At 46.5% G+C, this 17425-nt stretch overlaps 2 protein-coding genes across 2 annotated transcripts; one reads left to right on the top strand and one right to left on the bottom strand.

Moving 5' to 3' along the window:
• Positions 1-182: 182 nt before the first annotated feature.
• Positions 183-10569, top strand: slx4 (SLX4 structure-specific endonuclease subunit homolog (S. cerevisiae)). The gene is made up of 14 exons (XM_076728638.1): positions 183-249; positions 577-1052; positions 1367-1574; positions 1718-1951; positions 2262-2488; positions 2903-3198; positions 3831-4074; positions 4215-4405; positions 4691-4837; positions 5256-5425; positions 5531-7935; positions 8489-8588; positions 9105-9425; positions 9929-10569. Exons 2-14 carry the CDS (start codon positions 626-628, stop codon positions 10305-10307), a joined length of 5349 nt encoding a protein of 1782 aa, XP_076584753.1. The 5' UTR covers positions 183-249; positions 577-625; the 3' UTR covers positions 10308-10569.
• Positions 10570-11935: 1366 nt separating this feature from the next.
• Positions 11936-17223, bottom strand: mcrip2 (MAPK regulated corepressor interacting protein 2). The gene is made up of 5 exons (XM_076728639.1): positions 16586-17223; positions 16342-16405; positions 15409-15542; positions 13952-14059; positions 11936-12750 (listed from the first exon to the last, which is right to left on the bottom strand). The coding sequence occupies exons 1-5, from the start codon at positions 16638-16640 to the stop codon at positions 12680-12682; spliced, it is 432 nt and encodes a 143-aa protein (XP_076584754.1). The 5' UTR covers positions 16641-17223; the 3' UTR covers positions 11936-12679.
• Positions 17224-17425: the final 202 nt, after the last annotated feature.

Below are 17425 nucleotides of genomic sequence, written 5' to 3'. Positions count from 1 at the left end.
GCGTGGGAAAAAATGTCAGTTCAGAGCCAATCAGAGCCAGAGTAGGGGCGGGAAAAAAATAACCCAGTAGAGCCTGAGTACTTTTGAAACAAAAATAAACCATCGCCGACTTCTTGTCTGCTTCATCAGCCATAGAAATGATATACAGGGCCACATATCGTTTGAAATTCATGAGAACCACCACTGCAACAGAGCTGTAAATGAGCAGCGATGAGGCGGAAAGCTAAAGAGGAAATTCATCAAACCTGGGTGAGGATAAGGTGTTAGCATCACCGGCTAGCTGTTTAACTACTTGCTGTCCAACTGATATTTTCGCTAAAAACATTCGCTTTCAGACATTATTTGTGAAGAAATGGTGCCAGGCAGAACGTAGTTTTGTAAATGTGTGTTTGCATCGACGGACAGATTAGCTATCTTCTTTGATTTTTACAGTAACGGAACCTTTAATCTTGCTGACGTGCAGTTAACGCCCCTGCTTGAGCAAATTTAACTGTTCGTGTCTCAGGGGACCCTTGTTTTTCCCTGAACGTCACTCTCGACACCATTTTCTCCAAGATGAACTAGCTCTCTTTCCAGCTGGGGACATGCTAGCGTGGCCTTTTATTGTGAGACAAAATACACCATCATGGATGACTCGGACCAGGACTTTGTTGATCTCTGCTCAAAGCTGCTAAAACGAGTCCGCAAGAAACCAGGTGAGCCCAAACAGCCGTGGAAAGCAGAGCACCAGCCCTCCAGTCAGGCAAGTGATGGAGAAAAGAGGAGGAGAAATAACAAAAGAGATGGTGACGGTGGGACTAAGTGTGCTGGCACCCAGCAGCATGTGGTTTGTGGAGGGGCTGTATGCAATTCAGGGGATGCTGGGTCGTCAGGCGTGGCTGCAGCAACAGGACCGAGGGCAGAGAGAGGTTTGGCGGCGAAAGACAAAGTCCTCCAGAGAATGCAACAGTTCAAGAGAGCCAGTCCACAGAGGATGGGGCACAAGGACAAGAGCCAGACAAAAAACCATGAGAACGACAGTGTGCCTCCTCCACCTCAGGTGCAGACACAAGGTGAGATGACAGGATGCTCTTGACACACTCTTAGTATGCAGCATTGTTGGCCCAGTGAACAGATGTGGTTTTCTCTCTTACTGTTTGTTTTCTCCATCATGTCATAAAGTAGACCTGGCGTGAATCTCAACATTTTTCACCATGTATCCAAACAGTGCTAATGTAACAGTATCTTTGTGATGACTCATAGTACTTTTGGAAGATATTTACTAACAAGAAGATGACAGGCTTTGGGTACAGCGCTATACATGTTGCTATTTTAGCACACTCTTTCCTTGTATCTGTATCTCCCATCTCCACTCTGCTCTACCTAGATGCTCCAGAATCCCTAAGCTCAGGCCACCATGCAGAGCCCCTGGACAGTGACGAGGCTCTGGCCCTGCAGATGCAGCAGGAGCTGGACAGGGAGGCAGCACAAGTCCAGACGGTGGACCTGGAGGACGGAGGCCTATTCTTCTGTCAAATCTGCCACAGAGACCTGTCACACATGACCCCTGAGGGGCGAACACGGCACCTCAACAGGTTTGGACATTTCCATCTGTATTCTTCTATTCTACTGATTGTTACTCATATTACTGATTTGCAACAATAAAATTAACTTAACGTGACTGCAGGTAGGCACTGTACTAGCAGAGACACTGAGTGAGAATGACCCCTTTTTGCAGGTGTTTGGATGAGAGTGAAGAGAGTGGCTCAGCCCCTCCTGCTCCTCCTCCTCCTCCTCCTCCTCCTGGGGTCCCTGACTGTCCCATCTGTGGCAAGAAGTTCAAGTCCCAGAAGAGTCGCTCGGCCCACCTGAAGCGCTGCTCCTCAGTCATGGGCGTCCCTCCAGCTGTGCTGCTGCAGGCTCTGCAGAGACAGGCTGAAGAGACCCAGAATGTCCTCACTACTAACGTACTGTGAGTGAGCCTCAGTTCATTCCATCCACAAGAAAGTTCCTTGATATATCCCCGAGCTTCCAATCAGTTGATTGATACTTGCTGTACAAGTATTTTTGAGATATTCATAATTTCGATGATGACCATCCACATACAGACTGCTTTCTCTGCATCATTTCAGAGTGATTAGCAGAGAGAAAATGTTGAACTTAACATAATGTGTCATTACTTGCCAATCTTTTCTCACAACAGAAATAGCTTACCTATCACCGCACAGCAGAATATGATATTTACAAAGCTTAATCAAACCTCTGTTCATTTCTTACTCCAGCACAGAGACTGTAGGCACCAAAAGAAAAGGCCCATCCAAGCCAGGCCTCCCAGCAAGGAAGAAGCCCAGAAAGAAGACTGAACCCCTGGACGAAGACACCATGGTGGCAATGGCTTTGTCCTCCTCCTTCCTGGAACAGGAGGGGGAGTCTAAGAGGCTGGTACAAATGGAGGCCACTGCCTCTCACATCTCCATGACTGCAGTGTTGAAGTGGAGGACAGACACAGGTACAGTGACATCATGATATCTAATGTGTTTTTTTATAAAGCACATAGAGCAGGGAACATTCTGTCTCGCAGAGGAGCACAGTTATCTTCCTCATTACTGTTCTTCATTGATCCTCATAGTGTGCAAGGCTGTGCGCTTCAGCTGTGCTATGGCCTCTGCTGCTTGTTGCAGTGCAGCTGACAAAAGACAAAAGTAGACCACTTAAGGAAAGATAACCAGTAACTGGATCACTGACAGTTACTTGTGGTATAAGCCAAAGCAATATCTAAACCTATAGAGTATCACCTTTGTATCATCATCACTAATCTTTTATAAACCAAAGAGATTTAGAAGTTTTTACTGTTAGTGCTTGAGCTCTGTGCAGAATTACAGGGCCTTCAGATGCATCACCTCCCTCCCTCCTCTCGGTGCAGGTAAGGGGCGCGGGAAGAGGAAAAAGGGCGCCATCCCTCGTCCTCCTCCACTCCTCCTGGTACAGGATGCTGAGGCGGCTCAGGCGAGGCTGCAGGAACGTGTTGCTGCTTTCCTTCTATGCAGCCGGGCTCCCTCTCCCCCCACCCCGACCCGCTGCCCCAGCAGTCTGCCTGGCTGGAGCGGTGCTGCCCCCCTCTGGGAGAAGAGCGCACTGCTGGACACAGACTCCACTTGTCAGTCTGATTTCTACACCCCAGAGCTCAGAGAGTTCATCTTGCCTTGGACATTGGCAGCGGTGAGAGAGACTAAAGACACATACTTCACATACTTCATGTATTGTTTCTTTTTTCTTAGAACTGAACAGGCAGCTGAACTGAAATCAGAGCATCTAGCTTGTGTTCCCTTTTTTTAATCAAACATCACTCAAGATAGAGAACCACACACTGCCTGGTAGCATAGAACGCCTGAAACTGTGAAAGGCAGATGCTGGGTTTTGTTATTGAATAGTAACAGCTGCCAGTGGATGCAGCTGTTATTTCTTCTGGTCTGAATTCATAATTGATATTGTTATTATGTTCCTGAATTTAGTAAATGTGTTAAAATGCCTGGACTTTGAAGCAAACCTGTCTTGTTCAGATACTAGAACATACATTTGTAAAAGAAATACTAGAACAGACGTTCATCCACTCCAGATGCTTTTAATATATATTAATAATATCTTTTCTCTGTAACAGTTCAGTTTTTACAAGTGTATCTATTTTTTTGTGTCGGTTGAATCTGAGAGAGAAAACAATTCATGAAATATGAAAAATGGGGCCTTGGGTTGTGAGGTTCATGTGAGCTTTCACGGTGCTGTGAATATTTGACCAAAGGGTAGAAATGAAATCACAGCTGAGTGAAACTGATACTGTTCTCCTCCTCTTCTAGACTGATGCAGCCTCCTGCAGCACCATCAACAAGCCCGAGTCTTCTGTCCAGTCTGTAAGCGAAAGAGCTCCTGTCTCAGGAACTAGGGCCTCCACCCTGCCATCCTCCCCCCAGACCGCTGCTGCCTCCACAGGGACAGAGCAGCTATCAGTGAGCAGCCAGGCTCTCCGAGACCTGATGGATCTGGCTGAAGACGGCATGACCCTCACCCAGTGTGGATACACTACTTCAGGCCCTGACAAAGGTAACACACACACAGTATGCTTATTAAATGTTTGTTTATGACTAGAGGCACCTGCATGCCCACATAATAGAAACAAATCTTCTATTGTTAGTGACTCAACTGGTCATCAGTTCTTCTCATAATTGTATTTTTGCCCCCAGAGAAGAGTGCCAGTCTGATCACAAGCCTTCATCTGAGTGGCTTCGTCCCAGAGGAGTCAGAGGAGCAGGCTGACCTCTGTGTGAGCAGCTTCCTACCAGAAAGAACATGCACACGTTCAGACGACATCCACAGCCGAGCGAGGAGGTCTGATCAACCAGGAGCAGATAAGGAGCGAGGCAGCCACCGATCAGTAAGACCAGATCACTTGGATCCTGCATCTTTTTCATCATTTGTATCTTCTTTTACTGATTGTATTCACCCATAATTGAATACAATGACTAATTACAAAGTAATAAGTAACCCAAGAAAAATATTGTTCAACACATGATATGCCACGTTTCTTGAGTTACTTTTTCCTCCGGGCTGAGATAATACATGCAGTATAATATATGGTGTCCGTGCCTGCTGTGTGCCTTTGTGCATTAACTCTGCTGTGCACTGAGCCCAGTGTTTCCTGTTGGTGTTCCCTCTGTAGGTGGCGCTGTCCAGACTGGCATCAGACCTGAGCAGCATGGTGAACAACCCTCAGTTCAGTGATGTGCAGCTCCAGGTGGACAGTGGAGAAGTCTACTTTGCTCATTCCTTCATGGTGTATGCTCGCTGCCCCCTGCTGGCAGAAATGGTAAAAATGAGCACTGTGTCTGAAAAAGCACTGCAGCCCCGTTAATATAAGAACCGCTTTTAAACATTAACTGTGGTATAAATGACTAGATTCTTACTAGCCAATAGTTTCAGCTTCTCTAATTAAGACAAACAGAGGCTTACCAGTACATTTCAGTGATTAGCAGTGATTTGTGGACCTGAGTTAGTCCAAAACTTTATGTAGAAAAAGGATGAGTGACTTTGTATTGGGAGCAATGTGTGACATGTTTTTTTTCTTAGCTAAGAGCCACATCGATCAGTGATCAGTCTCCATATTCAGTCAATCTAAATAACATTTGTAAAAGGTCTACATTTGAACACCAGAGACAACATCAGTGCTTTTATTCTTTTTCACTTAAACCCGGCATTTTCTCCTCCCTGTCCTGCTCCACTCACAGGTACATGAAAGTGGTTTTGGGGTGCAGGAGGATGGGATGCCTGCAGCCCAGAGGGTGCTGATTAGCGACGTCCCGGGACAGGCAGTTTGTGCTTTGCTGCAGTACCTCTACACAGCCAACTGCTCCATCCCACAGTCACTGCAGCCTCATGTACTGGAGCTTGCCTCCAGGTTAGTATTATGTATATGAGCAAGGACATTTATTTCATAATGAGCAGTATGGTCAGTCAGTGATGCCTTACATTGAAAAATATCTTCTATTTTGTGTCTGTGAAGGTTTGATTTGCAGGAGCTACAGCAGCTTTGCGAGCTCCACAGAGAAGGTGCAGCCGCTCAGGGACATGAGGAAGACCACATGAACCAGGAGGAGAATATCAGCAACCCCTCCGACCAGGCCTTCGTGGAGCTGCTCCGCTCCATGTGGAATGACGGGGATGAAGAAATCGAGGGTACAGATACAGAGGGAGGAAGTAATGAAGAGAGAGGACTGGAAGAAGGTCATCAAGCCGATGACCTCGCAGCAGGTGAGAGAGACATCTGTGAGGAGAAGGTGAACGAGGAAGAGCTGGAGGAGATCTATGAGTTTGCTGCCACGCAGAGAAAGAAGGAGGAGGAAAAAGACAGCATGGAGGAGGAGGAGAAGGTAGATGAGGAAGAAACCGGAGAAGACGTGATCACAAAACTGACAGAACCCAAAAGAAACTCAACAGGCCTGCAGCGGCATCCTCTTCTAGAGCCAGACCCCAGTCTGGATCGCAGCTACAGCCGTCTCTTCTCAGACTCCTGGGGGGTCTACGAGGAAAGAGATCCGTCCTCCTTACCCTCTACTTCTGGCCAGTCAAAGACACACACCCCTCAATCCCAGAAACACCAGTCCCCTCGTAAACCCCCGTCTGAACTGTCCGGCAGAGCTTTGCTTCAGTCTTCAGCAAGTTCTCTTAGTCCTCTACCCAGTACATCCAACCTGCCTATCCCAGGTCAGTCCCCTGGTCAAGTGTGTGGTGCGGGGACAGATGCTGTAGACCTGGACGTGCCTGAAGAAGGCCTTGCTTTTAAGAGAGAAAGCCAGGGTCCTCGTAGTATTTGTGTCCCTCTTTCTCCTGATTCGACTCCGACAAAGAAGGAACCTGAGCTCATAGTTTTGTCTGACTCTAGTGATGAAATGGAGGTAGTTCTCAGTTCACGCAGTCCTTCGCAAAATTCTCGTTGTGCCGCCCACAACCTTGAGAGCTACACGCAGATCAAACCTCAGCCAACCCTGAAACCAAATTCACGCACCCCGGAGAATCAGAAGTTCAGGAGTTTAGAGTTCAGTCCTGATGATCCATCTGCAGCACCGGTTCAAAGTTCCAGGTGTGACCAGAGTCCAGTGGACTTTTCTCCGGAGGTGTCCTGGCTGATCCCATCCACTCCACTTCAGCATGGAGCAAGCACTGCAACCAGCTCCACTCAGAGCAAAAGCAGCATGTGCAGGACACAGCTGTTCCCCAAAGGTGACTCCTCTTCATCCGTTTTCTCTTCTCCTGCTTTACCGTGTAACAACAGACTTCAGACCTCCAACAATCCAGTTTCTGCCCATGTCGGCCCAACACAGAACGGTGTTCCCAGGTTAAAACTGGACAAGACGGTTCCCTGTAGCTCCAGCACTGACCTCAACTTTTGTCCTAAAAGAACCAGTCGTTCTGATGTGAATAAACTCAGAGAAGTGTTCCCAGTTCCCTCGAGCCAATCTAAGAGCTCACACCCATCAAGTTTGACTTCCTCAAAGCAGGATACACCCCTCCACCTCCACCTCCAGCCTTACAGCAGCACTCCCCTGCACACTGAGCTCCATCAGCCCCCTGTTCTTCTTGGCACCTCCCCACTCCACAGCAACCTCAGTAAGCAGATGTTGACAATCCAAGGAAGGGATAGGGAACCATCTGATAGCCCAGAGGAGACAGAGCCAGGAAGCTTTCATCTCTCCCCCCTGTCTGACCCTTCAGATCCAACCTCCTCTTCCTCTCACAGAAGTATTCAAAATTTACAGAGACAAAGCAACTCCTCTCGCCAAAGCCGAGCGTCTGTTGAGTCCAGTGACAATGCAGCGGGTGAGCCAACAAGAAGGGGAATAAGAGATGAGGAAGGAGAGATAGAGTGCAAAAATACAGACGTGGGTGATGAAGGAGAGCAGGAAGAAGCAACAGGAGAAACCGGAGTGACAGAAGTTGCTGAATCCAGTTTCCAGCAGAGCTTCATGGCCATGGACGAGCCCCCCATAGCCTTCAACGACTCGTGGGGCCTCAACAATGCCAACCCAGGCTGCTTCAGTCTGAGGCTGGAGGACAGCAGAGGATCCAGCCAGCAGGAATGCAGCCCGGGTCAGCGAGAAACAGCCAGATCATCTTCCTCTACCGAGTGTCAGCTGTCACCACCTAGTGTCCATGTTTTGAACAGCAGTGTGACTGCCTCCTCTTCGACCAGAGTCCACGGCTCACAACCATCCACCGGCAGACGGGCTCATACAGGCCCTTCAGCCACCCCGTCACCACCTGACCCCACCACTGGGACCGCACCAGAAATCAGCAACAGCCTCCTGGACTCCAAAATATGGGACAGCTGGGAGGAGGAGGAGGAGGAAGAGGAGGAGGCGCTTCCTCTCTCTCAGAGGGTGAACCCCTCTGCTCAGCTCAAAACACCTGGTAAGTCTTCTTGCTCTTGCTGCAGTGTGTCTGATTTGCCTCAAATGTGTTTTTTCAAAATCAAGAGTTATAAATCACGCAGACGTGTACGCTAATTAATGTCAGCATGCCGTCACAGAAGAATGATAATGAATGATTACCGTATCTTAAAGTATTAAAGAGTAAAACAGTAGCTGTTTGATAGTCACATTTACTCCATTAATACGAACATTTCTGCTGAAAGATCGAAACAGATCATCTGCTCTGCAAGGGGTTGATCTCATACTTCTTAAGTTATCGTATTCTAAAGACTACATCACACCAAACTGGTCAACCACCTTGAAAACAAGCGCCAGTGTACCCAGACAGAAGAAAATCTGTCAATCCCAACTGCATTAGGTGTGACAAGCTGGCAAGCTCAAGCCAGATCCAATTATACACACTTAATCGGTGAAAACACCATAACCAAGGAATGTTTAGTTAAGAAGTGTCAAACCATTGATTTCACTGCCCTCAGTTGTGTTTTATGTTCAGACTGGAGTGTTAAACAATGTCTTCCTGTGTGTCTCGTCAGCATCATCACGCAATAAACGGCAGCGTACCTTGGTGCCCATCACTCCGTTGCCCCACTACTCTGACATGGACACACCAGAGCTCAAGAACAAACTCAACAGGTCAGTCCGTTCACTCTCATCCCTGCCCTCACATTAAAGACAGGAGGAAGAATCCAGACTCCATTGACAGAAACAGTCGTTTTACCTTGCAGAACACGGGTGTCATTGGTTAGTTTGTCTGTATGTTGTGTGACGTTGGTGTTTTAAAGGGTTAGTTTTGACATTCTGCGAGGTAAAATTACAGTTTTTGTCAATGGAGTTTGGTGGCTTTGAGAAGAGCAGTATCCTTTCCATGATGTTTGGCTGTTTTCAGATGCTTAGAAGAACAATCTGAGCTTGTGACCATTTCCTAAACTTTTTGTGCATGTTAATCATTTAGACCCCAAAATAGGGCCCAGGTTTAAAAATACTGGAATCACCCTTTAACTGAGGAGCCTATCCAATTACCCCCCACAGCTTCTCTGTCAACTTAGTCTGTCTGGCTGTCTTTTGTATCTCAGGCTGTTTTCCTCCTGTCCATCTGTTTGTTTGTTCGTCTGTCCGTCACAAAAGCCTCTTACTTTCTCCTCTGTGCAGGTTTGGTGTTCGGCCTTTACCCAAGCGCCAGATGATCCTCAAACTGAAGGAGATCCACCAGTACACCCACCAGCTGGTCAGCTCCGACTCTGACAATGAGGCACCCTCTGTGGGCCGCGCTGCTCAGATGAAGCCCCCACCCAGAAGTTCAGTGTCCGCTGGCAACAAGCCAGTCTCCTGCGCCCAGACAGAGAGGTTTAAAGAGCCTGGAGCTCCCGCTGCCACCTCTCTGAAACACAGCGGAGAGGAGGGGGCCGAGTTGCTCTCTGCCTCTCAGGGCTCTAACACCTCCTCAACTGCTGCCAGTGAAGAATCTGAAAGGTACCGTGTCGATTCAAGTGTGTGGAAATATTTTTGCACCGTCTCTGGACGTCTCTGGGAACCGGGGTTGTGTTTAAACATAGTTTCATCAATTGCTGATTATTATATTATTTGGTTTAAGAGGTGCCGCAGCCCCCGCCATTTAACGGATGCAAAAGGACTCCATTGAAGCACCACTTCACTTTGTGACTTCTTCCTTTAAAATCAAACAGCACATTGTTGTTTCTGTAAATTGTCTACTTAATACCAAAGCATTTATCAGTAACACAGTTAAGATGGAAAGAAATGAATGTATTGCGTTGCATGTTAATTTAAGTGGTGCTCCTGTATTCAGTGCTGCAGCTCTTTTCACCAGTGCTACTTGTGGTTATTCTGGAGCCCTACAGCCTCTTTAATTTGGGTTGCAAGATGTTGTATTGTCACGTAAATATGGAACTTGTTGCCTTGAAATAGCTTCCATAAATACAGTACATGCATCTAACCACTTCCTGCTCTCTCAACAGGTCCAACCCAGAGCTGTGCCTCTCCTCCGATGGAGGTTCAGACAGCGAGGATGGCATCTCGGCCTCCCAGGTGGCGTCGCGCCTCCGTGATCGCCTCCGAGCGGTGCGCTCCTTCATTCTGTCTGAGTCCGAACTGTACACACAGATCCTCCAGTACCAGCCTCTGGTCCTGTCCCAGCTCCAGGAGCGACTCAAGGCAGCCGGCATTCGCTTGGGTGCCGCCAAGCTGGCAGACTATCTGGACTCCCAGTGTATCACATTTACAACAGCCAAGCCGAACCACGCCGGCCACAGGCGGGCCAAGAAGATTGGCAAGAGGGCAAAGGCAGTGGGTGAAAGTGGAGCGAGCAGGAAAAGAGGTCCTACGGCCATGCATTAAGTCTTTGACTGCAAGAAAGCGTGAAAGGCACCAGGTTTTATTTTAGTGTAACACATTTGTGTGAAAATAGCTTCAGAGAGAAGAGGCCTTAAAAACTGAATTATGAATCGTTTTAACTCAGCTGATTCCTCAGCAGTGGACTTCAGGTTTTACCACTTTGTTTCAGACTATGTAAACTGATTTTTAAAGTATTTGTTTCAAATGTTCTGTTTATTGTGAACTCTCACTGTGAAAATAAAAAATGTGAATGTTGCTGTTGCTCAAGGACACAAATGATTCCTCAGGCTGAAAAGTGATCTCAGGGTAGATTTGATGGTAAAAAAGTTCATCCTTCACATGTGATGTTATTCCAACTCAAACTGTAACAGTAGCTGTTTCAATCGTCACATTTCCTCCATTAACACACACATTTCTACAGTCCAGTCAGATCATCTGGTCTACAGGCACGCTGTTGTTGAGTATTTTCAAGACAAACTCACTGTCAGCCTTGAAAACAAAGCAGCGGCGTATCCAGACAGAAGGAAACAATCCAGAGCAGAACAGCTAAATATAGATCGTATACTCCAAACATCCTGCACGACAATTACTGCAACTTTACATTAAAATGTGAAAATGTCCCCAAATATCTTGGAAGGCTTAAAAACTTGGAAAGGTTTTCCTGATATATTGTTTATTTTTGGGCCTATTTTTCCAACTGAAACAATTGAGAAATCAAAATTAACTAATTAATTGATTAAATTTCAGGCTGAAACTGACACTTTTTTCAATTGTGTCAGAAGGATCAAGATACGAGATATACGATATATATTATCAAGATAGTTGCTAATTGAATTTCCTCTTGATCTACTAATCAATTAATCAATGACTTGCGTGGCTCTGACGCTTAAATCAACTGTCAGTCAAAAACACCAGCTGATCTCTGGCTTTGCTCGCTCGTCCATGTTTAATGTGCAGTGTGTAATATAATGCGCTGTGGGCCTCAGTGAAGAGGTACTGCGGCATGATGGGAGTTGTTGTCTTCATTGTTAAGCAACCCCCCCAATTTTTGATGAAAATGAATAATGGTGCTCCATCGTAAGTGAGAAATATGAACATCAGTAAACGGTGCTGTTTCCCAGAAGTTGTAGCAACTAGACGAGCTGACGGGGATATGACGCCACTGACAGGCGAGCAAATGAAACGCACCCTCACCTTGAATAAACGTGCACGATCCCAAATATTTCCAACGTTGTTCAAAGCCAGAGAAAAGTACACAACTCAACGTGTACAAGTCGAATTGTTTTAGAGATTTTACTGTATATTTTATACACTGTGCCTTTAAAGAAAAAGAGGGCCCACGTTTTTTTTTTGTTTTTTTTTTCCTAATCAAGCCAATTAACTGAGGAGTCTATCTGATTGCCTCCCACAGTGTCTCTGTCAACTTAGTGTTTTCTGTCTCAGGCTGTTTTCCTACCGTCCATCTGTTTGTTTTTTCGTCTGTCCGTCACAAAAGCTTCTTATTTTCTCCTCTGTGCAGCTGATCAGCTCCGACTCTGAGGATGAGCCACCCTCTGCAGGCCGCACTGCTCAGATGAAGCCCTGTCGCACACGCTCAGGTTATCAGGGAGATACTTTAAAATACATGCAGGTACAAATTACACAAGAAGAAGACTTTATTAATCCTCAAGAAAAGGTGACATGTTTTAAAAGACAGCCGGCACTGATTCGTCAACAGTAGACTTCAGGTTCTGTTTCAAACTATGTTAATAGGTTTTTTATTTAAGTATTTTGTTTCAAATGTTAACATATTATTAAAAATTTTAAAAATGTCAATGTTGCTGCGGTCTAAGGATACAAATGGTTCCCCAGACTAAAATCATGTTGTGTTTGTGATGGCACAAAAAAGAATCGTTAGCATGCGGCAGTCAAATCAGAGCAAACGAACAGGAACGATCCGTCACACGGGAGGTTTTTGAAAAACATTTTACTTCTTTCCCTCTTCTGTAGATTTCTATTAAAAGATCAGCCTTGGCGTACATACAGCTGAGCACACTTGAGAAAGGAGGCAGGTTCTTGAGCAGGAAAAGAAATCTCACAACTTCTATCTGATTCAAGTAGAGATTGACGGGTCCTTCGTAGCAGCACAACTTCACGTCAGCGCTGGGAGTTTGCACTCGGGTCGCTGTTGTCGCATCAGGGGGTTTTTGTGTTGTGCACCCAGTCTTCTCTACAGCAGCGTGAAGCACAGGGCATCAAATCAGATTCCAAATTACGTACGACCGTTCAGCACCACAGATCCCGGAGACGCGCCCGCCTCCTCGCCACTGCTGTGATGCCGTCATCTATGGAGCATCGCCGCGGTGCTTCCTGTCCCGGCTCCATGCCTCACACAGTCATGACAGGTTGGCAATGTTGGCAAGGAAGCGCTGAGCCCACCACTCCTCCAGGTCTATGGGCACAAAGTCTGCACAGAAAAAAAAAGGCAGCAGAGGAGACAGAGAATTAAAACTTAATCGGCGTCTTATGATTCATTCATTTTCTTCATTAATTATTCACTTTGTCACATGGAATCCAAAGATTCCCTTCGGTAGGAAACAAGGGATGAAAAAACAGAGGGGGACAAAATACCAACCAAGAGTTCAAGTGTTTTCCTGTGCTGAGCTGGTGGTCTAACTCATACTGTGGTCTCTTATCTTACAAAAACTGAATGTTTTCTCCACAGTACTGCAATAACATGTTAGCATGCTCACAATAATGCTAATGTCAGCATGCTAACATGTTGAGGTTCAGGTACAGGTATAATGTTTACCATGTTCCCCAACTCAGTTTAGCATGTTAGCATGCTAACATTTGCTAATTACCCCTAAAAATAAAGAACAGCTGAGGCAGATTTTTGGTTGTATCGGACAAATAAAGATTTGACCTGATGATGGAGCTAAATGAAAAGTCAGAGGATCATTTAAGTTGACAGCACAGTACAGTTGATATCCTGAGGGAAATGTGAACATCTATCCCAAACTGAATGTCAGTCCACCCAACAGTTGTCGAGACATTTCACTCGAAACCAGAATTTTCAACTTCTAGAGGAAAAGTGAGGGGATCGCTACAGTCAGTAGACGTCATCCTCTGGGGACCATGAATGTCTCTATATTTTGTATTTTGCAGAAATCCACATGAACATAGTTCAGATATATCTTGAACACAGTCAGTTGAGCTGAAATACATATAGATTTTAGACATCTGTCACAACCTCTCAGGACAGTGAGCCACAGAAGGAACCGCAACACCAGGTGAGTGCGAGTCAAGACAAGCCCCACGATGAGCAGCCTGGGCTGGTTCATCTGGAACAGTCAGGTTCCCATAGAGCAAGCAAGAGTTAAAAATTAAAGCAAACTATTACAACAGCTGCCCTCAGGCTGCAGATAAAGCTGGGCCAAAAAGGCAGATGGGAGCAGCCATTCAGCCATTCATTTTAAGTAACCAGGAAAAAATTAAAACATGCAAGATAACTGGTTCAAAGTTCAGGAAAAAAATAACAGGATCTCATAAAACTGTCAGCAGTGAAATATGAAGGTGGATTTACTTGCCGTATTCTTTGAAGCATTTCAGCAGGCGAATGAACGTATGCTAATCAAAATGTGTGGAGTGGAGACGCAGGTACTTACTCTTCATCGCAGCACTGGGAGTCTTCTCAGTGTACTGAATGGGCCCCGGGCTGTCAGTTGAAGGCCTACCGTCGGCGTCCCCCAGCTTCTGCTCCACCTCCTGCCATGCTGCAAGCAAACACACACACAGTGTATGCTGAGTAAACTGAAATTGATCAACAGGAATTCTTGATTTGCACTGCTACCTGGATGCAGGTGTGTTATTTAAATTCGATAAAGACATTTTCTGTCCTTTTTTCCACATTTCTGATCTCACTCAAACATCCCAGCCCCTTTAGGTGGAGGCTGGACAGGTCTGCGGGGTGTGATTTATCTGCTGTGGGTGAAGGTTTTCCAGCTTCACCCACAGATAAGCCTCAAGGTTTTGGCTCGCCTTCAAAACAAACACGAGTTACTTACAGTTTGTGCAGCCTGTTAAGCTTAAACTAATGTGTAGATGTCAAATCTAAGAACCAATAAAGCAGCTGCGTGTGTGCGTGGAGGAGGGTGCAGACATCTGATCATGCCTGGAGGTGACATTTATTGTCTTTTCCGTTTTCTTGCCACAGTAAACACGTTCAGCTGCAGCAGTGTTTTCTGTCTTAACACAGCTTGACGGTTCGTGCTGGAGGTTTTTCTTTAGGTGCGAGCGCTGAGGAAGAGTGAGGCCCTTGTCCCCAGCTGAACGCCACAGAGCAGTCTTTCCTGGCAGCCCTCCAAGAGTAACACAGATAAGATGGGTCATGCCGATTCAGCTATACAAGTCATTCATTTCCACCAGGGAATGAAGCACTGGCCAGCAGTCAGGCATGCTGGGTAAACGTCAAGACAAGGTGAACAGTGCACAGGCTTTAATCATTACTGACTACAAGCAGCGCTCCTCTTCTGAAGTACCCTCTGTTGGCAGTTTGTTGCCACATTAAGTTTCATTTGTGAGGCTGCTGGTGAAGGAGTGTCTGAACATTCAATCTCGTGTGTAACTGCTGGAGGTGTAGTTTTGAGCGTTGTGACAAAACCGGTTTACTCTGTATTAAAATGAGCAACTCAGCACTGTGGTTTCTACTACACTTCTGGGCAGTTAGTGATCAATAATCAATTTAATTTAATCCATCATATACTAGAATATACAGTCAGTAATGAGACCGTAAGAAGACACCATTAACTACTTGCAACTATCCAGGATTTCTTGTCTAATCAATCCACTGATTGAGCACGCTGGCAGTCAGACAACTCGTATTTTTGCAGTTTTGACAATGAGTCACATGGTGAACACGTAGGAGCCAATCAGCTACAGTGCGGCTGCTCAGTCAGGAAGAAATGTGTTGTAAAGGAGAAGGAAATTAAAAGATCATCTGCTCGCCACACTGACCCAGTTTCCATTCTCTGACCATCTATAGATTCTATCTGCTTCAGGGTTGGAGGTGTGACCTTGGCACTGTGACCTGCACCCACCCATGTATTGATCCTGCGACCCTCACCTTCATACACAAATCTGACGTTCTCTTCATGTGCGGGAGTGAATCCCTCTCCTGGGCTGGCGGCCTTCTGTGTGGCTGCACTGTGGTAGCGCTTCCCGTTCAGACGATTGAACACGATCTTTGGGGGAGGAGAGCTGGAGAGACCAGACAGAGTTCATTAGAGAACGGCAGTTCGGGGGAGTCGAAACAACCTGCAACAAATCACCAAGAGTTAGATCTGACAGTGATGGAAAGAATGATGCTGGTTGCCAGTTGACCTCCTCATTGAGCGACAGGCATGTGTTGGATTACTGAACAGAATGTTGTGAAGCTAGCAGCCTCAGACTGTGTCTTTAGCTTTTAGACAATATGAGGTGGAGGGTTCACTCTTGACCTTGGACAAAAGAATGCAAGTAATCATGTATTTCAGAGTTTCCAGCTTATTAGATACACCTATCAAACACTAATGCATGCTAATCTAGTCCTGCAAGACACCCCATAGTTTGTGGTGCTCTATGCTTGTATTGCATTACACTGACAGGTTTTAGCTAGATGTTATCAACTGGAAATCTCTCAGTGATGCAGGTATTTCCGAGCAGCACCTGAAGGAAGCACAGGACCTCTGCTGGCTATGAAGCCACAGCGGGCAGGTGAGGTCCCAGGTGAAGAAGCGGCGTCAGACCGTCGACACACGCTCACGCGGAGAACGGCTGTCTGATATCTCCCGCATGCTCGCGCGGTAACGGACGGTCTCGGCGGCTGTGCAGAGAACCCGCGTGACAAAGTTTGTGTCCGATAATGGATGCCGCTCCCTTACCCACGTCGCACCGATGTGTTACATGATCGCAGTCACGGCGCACGTGCAGAGTATTTTGGGCCCACTCCGCTCAAACGGCCCGAATAAGTAATCTAAACAACAAATGCAGCAAAACAAGACCTCAGGCAGCTACTTACTTCAATGAGTATGATGGTTTGAGCTTCAAGTCGCTGAATTTGCACTCGATTTGTTGTGTGGGACCTTTCGAAGACAAAATTCAGAGTTAAATCGTTTTCACGCAGCACAGATCACCTTTAAACGCTCTGCGCGTGAACACAAGCTTTGTAACAGCTGCAATAATCCCAAACTTTCCCCCGTCGGCCCAAAAGCAGTCTGATGTTACATTGCATCATGCTTTAGATAACAGACCCATTCACCAACCTGTCCTCCGTTGTGTAACGAGTTTGCTGGGACCTCTGGTGATTGTGTACATCATGTGAACGCCAATAACCTCAAGAAATTCTGGGGTGTCCCTGTTCAAAGACTGTCTGGCTTGTTAATTATCAGGCGCAATCAATGACTGTCAACTCCGCAACTTCCAGTCCTGTGTCCGCTCCTCCTGACGCAGCCACAATGAGGGGGAAAAAAATGGTAACGTTGGATTTGTTCCCCAGGTCAGCTGCTCCAGAGTCGGCCTGAAGCCTGCCGGAGACTCGGTTTGACTTGTTGCCCGCTGTATATTAATACGCAGCCTGCTGCCCCTCCTAACCAGCAGGTGTTCAGCCGTAATGAACCGACGTCCGCTGCTCCTGCGAGAGGTTGTGTGTAGGTCATCCAAGGAGAAAGCGGCTCCACATGCCGGGGATCAGTCAGTCAGAAGGGGGACACTGTGGTTCCTGACGTCCGAGGACAGTGACACTCCAGGCCGGACACTGTGTCCTATGTGCTCCGCTGATGCTCCGGGACCGTCTGCAGCAGCTCCGCTCTCTGACAGAATGCAAGGACACAGAACACTTTGATATTTTCATCAGGACGGAAAACTACCATGCTGTGAAACGTCAAGTTAGACAGAAGTAGGAGCAGGACTTCCGGTCATAATTTTCAAAATAAAACAACAGTCCTGTTTTTGATGCCACGAGTTTGAAAGATGTTCCATCAGAACACTGTGGTGTAATATCATTGAAAACAAAAGATTTCGAACATATCCTATTTGACATTTTGTGAATAGAAATACAGTCAACATTTTGAGGTTCACGTGAGTAATTGGAACATATTTCTGAA

The sequence above is a fragment of the Chaetodon auriga genome, chromosome 4 (genome assembly GCF_051107435.1).
Source record: "Chaetodon auriga isolate fChaAug3 chromosome 4, fChaAug3.hap1, whole genome shotgun sequence".
In the NCBI taxonomy this organism is placed as follows: domain Eukaryota; kingdom Metazoa; phylum Chordata; class Actinopteri; order Chaetodontiformes; family Chaetodontidae; genus Chaetodon; species Chaetodon auriga.
Note: the sequence above shows the minus strand (reverse complement) of the source record. Positions and strands in the feature narration are given on the sequence as shown.